Consider the following 12,044-nt stretch of genomic DNA (forward strand, 5'->3'; position numbering starts at 1 on the left):
CGCGAAAGAGCGTCCGGACGGACTCACAGACCCCACGGAGACGCCTCGCTCGCCAGCGGCAGGGGACAAACCTCTGTGGGCGGGGAATCGCCGGCGCCCGAACGCGCAGGCCCCGATTCCTCCCCCTTCCCTCCCCCTCCCCGCCTCCTCTCATTGGTAGCCCCGCCACACGCTAATTAGGTTTTTCCGCTTCTCTAGGGGGCGGGTTCCGCTTCATGACGTCACATCCGGGAATGCCTCTGCGCATCCCTTGATTCCCCGCGGCGCACCAGCCGCCATCATTTGAATTTGAAAACACGGACCGCCGCTCTGGCAGGGCTCTGCTGATCTGGGATAGGGGAGGCCTCGGCTGTCGCGGCGAAGGAAGGCCGAGGTAGGTGTTTGACTCTGCGAGGAGCTGCTGGGGGAGGCGAGGAAGGTGGGGGGGTTGGATACATGTACAGAGCATTTATTAAGAATCTCGTGTGCCGAGGACTGGGTGACAGACTGTCTGAGGGCGGCGCTGCTTTCCTTCGGAGCTGGGGGTGGGGAGGACGCCGCGGGAGGGGGGCGGGGTTCTGCGGGGGAGGGGGCCCGGGATGGGGGGGGACGAGGGAGGGGGCCGGGGTTCTGCGGGGGAAGGGGCCCGGGACTGGGGCGGGGACGAGGGAGAGGGGCGGGGTTCTGCGGGGGAAGGGGCCGGGACTGGGGGGGGAACGAGGGAGGGGGGCGGGGTTCTGCGGGGGAAGGGGCCGGGACTGGGGGGGGGACGAGGGAGGGGGCCGGGGGTTCTGCGGGGGAAGGGGCCCGGGAGAGGGGCGGGGTTCTGCGGGGGAAGGGGCCGGGACTGGGGGGGGGGGACGAGGGAGGGGGCGGGGTTCTGCGGGGGAAGGGGCCGGGACTGGGGGGGGACGAGGGAGGGGGCGGGGTTCTGCGGGGGAAGGGGCCGGGACTGGGGCGGGGGGACGAGGGAGGGGGACGGGGTTCTGCGGGGGAAGGGGCCCGGGACTGGGGGGGGGGGACGAGGGAGGGTCTCTGTTTACCTTCGACAGCTGCTTCCTGTCTTGGCTTGTAAGTGAGGTGCGGGCCCTTGGGCACCCCATTTCACTTGCGAGACCTCCCTTCCCTCCCTCCCTCCTTTCCTTCCTTCCTTCCTTCCCTCCTTCCTTCCTTCCTTCCTTCCCTCCTTCCTTCCCTACCTTTCTTCCCCATGCTTATTAGGTGCATGTGTACTCTAAGTAAGTCACTTAATCTCTGTCATCTCAGCTTCCTCATCTGTAAAATGAGGATAATAATTGCACTTTCCTCCCAGGGTTGTTGTGAGGATAAAAGGAGCTGTCATTTGTTAAGTATTTTGCAAACTGTCAAGTGCTTTGTAAATACTATATCCTTCCTTTTCGGCCTCCTTCCTTCCTCTCTCTTTCCTTGATTCAGTGAATAGGAACTGCTGGCAGTATATAATTTTTCTATGGATTTTATTTTTCTTCCAGGTTTAGATATAATCATAGTAGGCTCAGATTAATTCTTCAGTGGTTTCAGTACTTCAAGGATCTATAATTTTCATTTTGTGAGTAATACTTCCACTGAGCAAACCGTCTACATTTTGGTAGAGGGTCTTCAAAAGCTGTTAACACAAGGAGGATAGTGTTGGTCCTACCATGTTAAATTTAACATGTACTTAAAAAGAAAACAATCTGTGTTATAAATTCACAGTGTCCTATATAATCCTCTTTTTCTATTCTTTGTGTATGACAGGAATTCTTACTTAATCTTTTTGTGTGATGGACACCTCTGGCAATTTGGTGAAAACTTATAGACTCCTGAGAATAGTGCTTATCAATGCATATAATATTATACATAGGATTATAAAGAAAACCAACTATACTGAAACACTTGTAAAGATATTTTTTACAAAACCAAATTCATAACTCCTAAGTTAAAACCCACAGGTACAGAGAAATATAATCTTGTTTGTTGATATTTATCAAGTTAATTTTTTTTAAAGAATTGTTATGGTAGCATTATCTTTGCAGATCAACCTAGTGATAATAAAACTCTCCAAACTTAGCTAAGCTTTTCTTGGAAAACCGCCTGAAGAGTCTTAAGATATTTTTGAAACCTTTCCAGCTTCCTGATACCAGCTAGAGCTTGCCTTTAAGAGCTGAGGATCCACACCACACCTTGATGAAGCATGAGAGTTTATCAAACACAGTTAGACTTACTGTGAAACAACATATTTTGGAAGGTCCTTTAAATTTTAAGTTTGCAAGAAAAATCCTAAGTTATAAGAAACTCCTGAGAGGTTAAGAAACATTTATGGAGATTATGTTAATAATATTATGGATGAAATGAGGAAACCAGCTTATTCTTTGAACATAGGGTAACAAGAAAATAGTGTTTTCCCTAAAATGAGACCTATTTCCAATTAGAAAAATAGTAGCTTCATCTCTGCAATTGGCAGAACAGGAGTAGTTTGCCCTTTGGGTAGCAGAGGTTTATTTAATTTAAATTACAAGTTAAGTCATTAGCTAGAAAGACAGTACTGATCATTGATCACTGTTTAGGGCTCAGACCTCTATTCTTTCCCTCCTCAACCCTCACTTTGAGGAAAATAATCTACTAGGACATTCATGCACTGTTGTGCAGGATCCTGTTCAAGTTGTAGGAGATACACAGAAGTAAAAGATATCACTCCTCTGGGAGTTTACATTTGGAAAAGAAAAAAAAGAGAAAAATGTAAACATATAAGAGAGAAAGTTCCCACAATGTTTTGGGATATTTGAATGACACAGAGGAGTGAATTCATGTTAAACCCTAATACATCATCTGTGTAACCAAGATGTATTATATATTTCATTTTCTGGAGGAACAAACACAGCTTTTTAGATGCAGTGATTCATTTTTCTAACTACATTTGGACATGTAATTCTTTGGTTACTTTACTCACCGAAGTTGAAACAATTCATGCCTATGGACTTTTCTGCTTACTAATTTGGTAAGATCTGTTAAATAGAGGAATGTCAAAGCAGCAGGATAAATTGGGTTTTCTCTAAACTCCCTCATGTCTTCCCTTTTCATAATTTATAATAGTATTAAATCAGTTCCAAGCAAGTCTCCTAAAATGAACTTATTATGCATCAAACTCTTTGTATAGAAAAGCTGAAAATCATGTGTATATTCTAGGTGTTTATGTTTTCATTGGACAAGAATACATACATAGGGAAGTTGTGGCTGAGGAGGGATATCTGGATTTGGAAAGTTACAGGATGATGATCTGAGTGCTAGGGAAGGAGGTTGACATAGCCTTTTCTAACAAGCTCTGGCAGTTGATTTGATGGAGGGGAGCTGGTCTTAAAGTGACGTAAAAGCAGCTTGACTGGTTCCAGGCCTTGGGGACAAAGGTGTCTTATTTCATAGTTTAAATTCTGGAATGCACTGGCTAACATAAATAAATTTTTCAGATAAGTGAAGCTTAACTATTAAGCTTAAGTGTTTATTTGTACAATATTTGATGGGAAATAAGAATATTAATGTTCTATGTGAAATGTACAATGGTGGATAAGGTTGAATGGGTGCTTGGCCCCAGGAGTTGCCCTGAATCTTTTTCTTAAAAAAGTATCCAGTACTGCTCTTTGGATTCTTATTTCCTCTTATGAAGATGGGATGCAAGATGTACTGCTTCCCAACTAATCAAGTAACAAGCAAGTATTTATTGAGTGTCTACTTTGTGTGAAGCACTGTGTAAGCCAGGGGACGCAATGATGGAAACAAAAGGATCCCTTCCCATTCACAGATTATATTCCATTGGAGGGAGACAGCATGGAGGAGTGGATCAAGGATTGACTTTGGAGGGAAAGACTCAGAGGTCTAGAACTGGTTTCTACACCTTCACGTTATAGATGAGGAAATTGAGACTCAGACAGTTGAAGTGATTTGCAGAGGTCACCTAAGGAGAGGTCACCAGAGGCAGGATTTTTGACACTAGGGGCCCTTTCTATAGTACTGTGTTGCCTCCTCCAGATCAGAGAATCTTCTACTCTTCTACTGTATTCCTATGAGTTTAGTAACATTATTTTCTTTTGCTAAATTGGTAATTTTTAAAAAAATTATTTATTTAATTTTTAACATTCATTTTCACAAAATTTTGGGTTCCAAATTTTCTCCCCATTTCTCCCTTCCCCCTAGCCCAAAACGCCGAGCATTCTAATTGCCCCTATCACCAATCTGGCCTTTCTTCTAACATCCCTCCCTTTCCTTGTCCTATCTTCTCTTTTGTCCTGTAGGGTCAGATAACTTTCTGTATCCCATTACCTGTATTTCTTATTTCCTAGTAGCAAGAACAATACTCAACAGTTGTTCCTAAAACTTTGACTTCCAACTTCTCTTCATCCCTCCCTCCCCTCCCATTCCCTTTGGGAAGGCAAGCAGTTCAATATAGGCTATATCTGTTGTAGTTTTGCAAATGACTTCCATAATAGTCGTGTTGTGTAAGACTAACTATTTCCCTCCATCCTATCCTGCCCCTCATTTCTTCTATTCTTTCTTTTGATCCTGTCCCTCCCCAAGAGTGTTGACTTTAAATTGCTCCCTCCTCTCACTGCCATCCCTTCCGCCATCTCCCCCACCCTGCTTATCCCCTTCTCCCCCACTTTCCTGAATTGTAAGATAGGTTTTCATACCAAAATGAGTGTGCATTTTATTCCTTCCTTTAGTCGAATGTGATGAGAGTAAGCTTCATGTTTTTCTCTCACCTCCCCTCTTTTACCCTCCACTGAAAAGTCTTTTGCTTGCCTCTTTTATGTGAGATAATTTGCCCCATTCTGTTTCTCCCTTTCTCCTCCCAATATTTCTCTCTCACCGCTTAATTTCATTTTTTTAAAATATGATCCCATCCTGTTCAATTCACTCTGTGCTCTCTGTGTCTGTGTGTGTGTGTGTGTGTGTGTGTGTGTGTGTGTGTGTGTGTGTGTGTGTGATCCCACTAACCACCCAGATACTGGAAAGTTTCAAGAGTTACAAACATTGTCTTTCCATATAGGAATGTAAACAGTTCAACTTTAGTAAGTCCCTTATGACTTCTTTTTGCTGTTTACCTTTTCATGCTTGTCTTCATTCTTGTGTTTGAAGGTCAGATTTTCTTTTCAGCTGTGGTCTTTTCATCAAGAATGCTTGAAAGTCCTCTTTTTCATTAAAAGACCATTTTTTCCCCTGAAGTATTATACTCAGTTTTGCTGGGTAGGTGATTCTTGGTTTTAGTCTTAGTTCCTTTGACTTCTGGAATATCGTATTCCACACCCTTTGATCCCTTAATGTAGAAGCTGCTAGATCTTGTGTTATCCTGATTGTATTTCCACAATACTTGAATTGTTTCTTTCTAGCTGCTTGCAATATTTTCTCCTTGACCAGGGAACTCTGGAATTTGGCCACAATGTTCCTAGGAGTTTCTCTTTTTGGATCTCTTTCAGGCTGTGTTCTGTAGATTCCTTGAATACTTATTTTGCCCTCTGGTTCTAGAATCTCAGGGCAGTTTTCCTTGATAATTTCATGAAAGATGATGTCTAGGCTCTTTTTTTGATCATGGCTTTCAGGTAGTCCCATAATTTTTAAATTATCTCTCCTGGATCTATTTTCCAGGTCAGTTGTTTTTCCAATGAGATATTTCACATTATTTTCCATTTTTCATTCTTTTGGTTTTGTTTTGTGATTTCTTGGTTTCTCATAAAGTCATTAGCCTCCATCTGTTCCATTCTAATTTTGAAAGAACTATTTTCTTCAGTGAGCTTTTGAACCTCCTTTTCCATTTGGCTAATTCTGCTTTTTAAAGCATTCTTCTCCTCATTGGCTTTTTGACCCTCTTTTGCCAATTGAGTTAGCCTATTTTTCAAGGTGTTATTTTCTTCAGCATTTTTTGGGTCTCCTTTATCAAGGTGTTGACCTGCTTTTCATGCTTTTCTTGCATCTCTCTCATTTCTTTTCCTAGTTTTTCCTCCACCTCTCTCACTTGATTTTCAAAATTCTTTTTGAGCTCTTCCATGGCCTGAGCCCATTGAATATTTATTTTGGATGTTTAGGCTATAGAAGCCTTGACTTCTATGTCTTTCCCTGATGGTAAGCATTGTTCTTCCTCATCTGAAAGGATGGGAGGAGATATCTGTTCACCAAGAAAGTAACCTTCTATGGTCTTGTTTTTTTTTCCCCTTTTTTTGGGCATTTTCCCAACCAGTTATTTGACTTTTGGGTCCTTTGTCAAGAGTAGGGTATACTCTGGGAATCTGTGAGATCTCAGTTCCTCTGAGGTGGCACGATCAAGCATGTACTGGTCTGGACGCAGAGAAGGATTTTTGTGCCCAGAATCTTAGCAGATACCTCTCCACAACCACTTGGTCTCCAGTTCCGCTAAGTCAGCACTGGGGGCTGATTTTCAGATAAGCTGGATGGGCAGGGCTGCCATTCAATGTGAGACAAAGACCAGCTTGGCCAGAGCCTCCACCCAGGGCTGAGGTAAGACTCAGCTCTTCAGTGCCCCCAGGGGTTTTTACACTCCAACAATGGAGCTTCCTTACAGGCTGCTGTGCAAGCTCTGTGGCTGCTGCCTGCTGCCGGAGCTATGGGAAGGCCCTTTTCCCTTCCTGGACAGCTGATAAAACCCCATCACTGACCTTTTGCGCCTGTGGGTTGAGGGATCTGAGGCCCCTCTGCTGGGACTGGAGATTCTGCTCCCGATGTGTCCTCCTTCCGGAGTCTCAGGCTGGGCTCTGCGCTGGGCTCCATGTCTGGCTCCACCAATGTTTCTGTGGGCCTTTCGGGTCACCGTGGGCTGGAAATCTCCTCCACTCTGTTGTTCTCCACTTCTGCTGTTCCAAAATTTGTTGAGAGTCCTTCTCTACAGATATTTATGGGCTGTGGGGAGGACCCTGTGTAAGTGTGTTTTTCTAATCCACCATCTTGACTCCGCCCCCCTGCTAAATTGGTAATTAAATGAGAGACTGAGGCAATCTAAAATTTTTTTTTAAACTCTCTGGAAAATTATTTTCTTTACTACCCTTTTCAGTATTCCTTGAATATCAGAGTATTTAAAACATTGTTATAGATCATAAACTGTGTCATAGGTACATCATTGTTGTATTCAGTCCGCTCATGTCTCACTTGCACTGAGATTATTAATTGAATGTGAAGCAATATCTCATCATTTTCAAGAATTTGTGATGGTATATTTTTTGGGAGGAGCTTTACAAGTTATATTGACAAACAGGAAGATGTTAAAAATGTGGCCAAACTTTAATCTTGCTTTCCATCCCCAAAGATTACCATAGTTTTCAAGCAGTGTCATAAATTTGCCATATAAGGATAAGTCTCTGGTTTTCACTGCATTGAAACACAAACTAATTGGAACTTTTTTTTTTATGTGATATCTTTGAAAGTTTTAGGATGATTACATTTCTTTACTAGGAAAAGAGGTTAAATTTCTTTATAATGGAATCCTGCAGTATAAGTGTACCTGCTGTTTTATTTGTCTTACGAATTGCTCTGGCCAAGACATTTTTTGGGAAGGGGCAGTCTTTTTTTTTTTTTTTTTTAAACCAAAGGAAGACAAAATTTATTAAAGAGTCACCATATTGGGTTAACTCTTAAGGAGCCTAAGCATTTGTAACGCTTGCATTCATAAGTGGGCCAGATAGAATCTCAGCTAGACAGAGTCTGAGCTGGATTGAATCTGAGCTGGGAGGGGGCAATCGATTGCATTTTCCTTAAATTTTATTTTAAAATAAAATGTTGTTTTATTTTGAGCTTTGAATTCTCTCCCTCCTAACCTCTCCCCCTTCTTTGAGAAAGCAAGAAAAAAATTATTAGAAACACGTGTACTTAAGCAAAATGAATTCAAAGCATTACACATTACCTGGATAAGAAATTAATTACCTAATGACCGGTCTTCTGATGTATGTACTACTCATCTTTTGAATGTGCTGGCCTGTGGATGAAACAGTCTGTTTCTAGGCCTGTACCGAAAGCCTTCTGAGATTGACTTAGCAGAACTGTAATAATTAACACACAACCTTAAAGAATCTAGGGTTATTTCCATGCCATCATGAGAAGTCAGAGCAAACAGGGTGAGGGGTGGGGATGGGGATTAGTTCTAAACCAACCAAACTCCAGTTTTGGAGGGTAAATTCATGAATGGAGAATTAAAGGTAAAGAAATAAAGTTGAAAAATCTATGCTTAGGGGTCTAGGCAACATAAAGAGAATAGGGACAGTAGAACAGAAGCAAATGTCTTATTAGTATTGAGCATTTTCTTTGTAAGGAGGGATGTGGGGGATAAGGAGGAAAAAATAAAGTATAAGAAAATGGAGGGAAATACACAGTTAATCATAATTGAATATGAATAGGATGAACTCATGTATAAAATAGAAGAGAATAGCATAATGTCTTAGAAAGCAGGATCCAGCAAAAAATTATGCCCACTACTTAAGGGCAGAAGTAATTTCTATTCCTCTAGTGAACTCAAAAGAGTAGGGTAGCAGTTATAGTCTCCGACCAGGCAACAAAAAAAATAGACATGGTTAACATAATGCTTATGATTTATATATAATAGTTAACATTTACATAGTACTTACTTTGTGCCAGGCACTGTACTAAGTACTTTACAATTTTTATATCATTTGATCCTGACGACCAAAGTGCTTTACATGTTAGCTCATTTGAATTTTTTTTTTTTTTGAGGGAGCAGGGGGAAAGGCAATAAAGGTTAAGTGACTTGCCCAGGATCACTCAGCTAGTAAGTAGTGTCAAGTGTTTGAGGCCTCCAGGGCTGGTGCTCTATCCACTTCACCACCTGGCTGCCCCATCTCATTTGATCTTTACAACAACCTTGTGAAGTAATTGGAGTTATTATCCCCATTTTACAGATGAGAAAAATGATCCCGAGTGTCATTAAGTGACTTGGCCATTATCACACAGCATCTCTCAAGTGACTAAAGCAGGATTGGAACTGAGATTTTCCTGATTCCAGTTATCCATCGTACCACCTAGCTCTCTAAGTGAGATAAACAAAAAAAACCCCTATCTTATGTTTAAACACATCATAGACAAAGGATTAATAATATTAATACAAGGACAAATAATGAATTATTATAAACACTGGATGGCATAACATTCAAATACTTAAAAAGTTAATTGATGCACAGGAAGAAGAAGACAGATTTAGACAAATCCAACAAAAAGGTAAACAAGAAGAAAGTTAAAGAATAACATTTTAGAAAAGTTAAATGTAATAGATCTAAGGTTATTGCTGAATAGGAAGGAGTATACATATTTCTCAGTGTGCATGATACCTTTACAAAAATTGATTATATATTTGAATATAAAAAACCTCAGATGCATAAAAGTAGAAATATTAAATAATATCCTTTACTGATGAGAATGCTCTAAATATTATCTTCAATAAGAGGCTCTTGAAGAAAGTACCACAATTTAATTGAAGATTTAATAATCTAATTCTCAGAACTGAGTCAGCTAAAGAACAGGGTAGCTAGATGGTGCAGTGGATAAGAGCACTGGGCCTGGACTCAAACCAGAAAGACCATCATTCAAATCTGATCTCAAGACACTCATTGCTAGCTATGTGACCCTGGACAAGCTAGTTAACCCCTTCCTGCATAAAACTGGAGCAGGAAATGGCAAACCATTCCAGTATCCTTCCCAAGAAAACCTATGCACAGATGGTCCATTGCATCAGGAAGAGTCAGACAAGGCTTAATGACTGAACAACAACAAAGAACTGAGTCAAAGAACAAGTCCTAGAAATAGCTAATTTCATTAGAGAATGACAACAGTGAGATGATACGCCAAAACTTTTGGGATGAAGCCAAAGCAGTCCCTAATGTTAAAATATGTATTGCCACACCTTCTTCAATAAAGGAGAGTAAACATTGTTGAATTGGGTTTGTAGTTTAAAAAAAAAAAACTAGAAAACAACACATCAGAAACCCCCCAAAACAAAAAAGAGATAGTGTAAAATTTAGAGAAGGGATGAGCACGGCGCGTGTGCATGCACACACACACACACACACACACACACACACACACACACACACATCAACTAACTGATAAAGTTATTGAGAAGCAAACAGACATTAGTAGAGTATTCAGTAGATTTAGAGATCCCAAATCCCTGGGGTAAATGCTCACTGTTCAACAGAACCAGCTGTGAAAACTGGAAAGCAGCCTAGCAGAAATTAGGACTCACCCAGTGTCTCATTATATACCTCAGCTCAGCGGGCTGCTATGCCAGTCTTTTTTATGAGATTTTACTTCTTTATCTCACCCCAAACCCCGTTGTTATTTCTCTCTCCCTCATGAAATTATTTTGTATTTGCTTATATGCATCCCCAATAGATTGTAAGCTCCTTGAGGGCAGGAACTGCTTAGTTTGTTTTTTTTTTGTCTCTTGTATTCAGCATCACATTTTGCACATAACAGTGATTAATAAAGGCTTATTGTTATTATGTTGGTGCCATCAGGTCATCCTGGTTTGAGTTCCTGAAGCTGTCACTGACTTCCTTTCTCTCATCTTTCTGATCACTTGCTTAGTCCTGCTGATGTACATACTGCTTCTATACTAGTTTTGACCCTTATCTCCTCACACTTGGGCTATTGTGGTACAACTCCTGATGATCTACCTGCCTTCAGTTCCTTCCTTTTTCAGTCCATCTTCACATAGATGCCAAAATTATTTTCCTCAATCATGGGTCTGGTCATGTCATTTACTATTGCTCACAGGATAAAAATGCAAACCCACCCTAGCACTTGAAGACCTTTTATAACCTGGTTTTGCTTTATTCCTCTTCATCAAGGCTCTGTTCCAACCAAAGTGAAGACTCAATGATTCGTGAACTTAACATGTTGCTGTCTTCTGCTTTCGATTTTTTATGGGTGCCTTCTCTGCCTACCCTTTGAATGTCTTTGGATTTCTTTTCATAAACCTTCCTGTAGAGCTAAGCTTAGGTGTTGCATCCTCTATGAAACTTGCCTTAAATCCACTTTGCATAGTCTACTCCCACCAGCTATTCTCTCTTTTCTGAAATTTTCCTAGAGAACTTTATCTGGATTTACCTTTAGACTTGTGTACATCTTGCCCTTCTAGGAAAATGAAATTCCTTAAGGACAGAGAACCAGTTGTCTTTTTTATGCCCAATGTCTATTATGGTACCTTGTACATAGTAAGTACAGTCGAAATCCTGAATTGATTTTTTTTTTTTTTGATGGGGAATGAGTAGGGAAAAATGTATGGGAGAATATGATTTTCAAGTGTGGGTTAGGTTACCAAAGGGGGGAAAAAACCTCTTTGTTCTAATGTAGTTGGGTTTCTTCTTGCAGAATGGAATCTATTTCAGAGGAAGCATTGGTACAAAGACCATCCTATCTTGTTAGTGCTGAACCAGTTGCAAGGCCTATAGGAATAAATGTTGATGATATTAAGCTTGACCTGTCCCATGAATTTTCCTTGGTTGCTTCTAACTCTGAGGTAAGTCTGATAGAAACGTCAGGATGTTGATTAATATGCTGATCCATTTGGAAAATTTTATTTATTAATACACAAGCCACTTGTTGACACCAGATAGCTTTGCTGTAACTAGAGAGCCAGTTACAAAACAATTCTATTTATACATAGATGATATTAAGGTGATTCCCTCATTCAAGTTCATTCTAAACTTGTTATTCATATATTGTTTTGAACTTCTTTGGAGGAATTTGAAGAGAGACTTAAAGATTAAAGCTATATAGTATTTGAAAAAGCCCTTTCGGTTACGTAAAGAGATTCCTTTCCACTTCCTGGGCTATCTATGATGTTTGATAGGATTTCCAATGGTTTTTATTAAAAAAACCAAACAAACAAACCAAAAACCTTTTATTTCCCTGGGGAGATTTTTCTATTGACAGTACGGTCCAATAGTTAGGGAGATCATGCTCTAATACCTTCTTAGCTTTACATTCCTATTTCATATTCTATTTGAATGAAGAGAAGGCCTGTGACATCAGTTAGGAATTATGTAGATGATCCTGAG

At 40.7% G+C, this 12,044-nt stretch overlaps 1 protein-coding gene across 4 annotated transcripts in view; it reads left to right on the forward strand.

Moving 5' to 3' along the window:
- Positions 1-203: 203 nt before the first annotated feature.
- Positions 204-12,044, forward strand: part of KIF20B (kinesin family member 20B) — a 101,700-nt gene continuing 89,859 nt past the window's right edge. For 3 of the 4 annotated variants that reach the window (XM_072625006.1, XM_072625015.1, XM_072625023.1), the window contains exons 1-2: positions 204-373; positions 11,356-11,503. In XM_072625006.1, the coding sequence (XP_072481107.1) occupies positions 11,357-11,503 (147 nt within the window). In that variant the 5' untranslated portion in view covers positions 204-373; position 11,356. The remainder of the gene's footprint in view (positions 374-11,355; positions 11,504-12,044) is intronic. The other variant, XM_072625032.1, reaches the window with a different exon arrangement.

This window comes from Notamacropus eugenii, chromosome 1, assembly GCF_028372415.1.
Source record: "Notamacropus eugenii isolate mMacEug1 chromosome 1, mMacEug1.pri_v2, whole genome shotgun sequence".
Lineage (NCBI taxonomy): Eukaryota > Metazoa > Chordata > Mammalia > Diprotodontia > Macropodidae > Notamacropus > Notamacropus eugenii.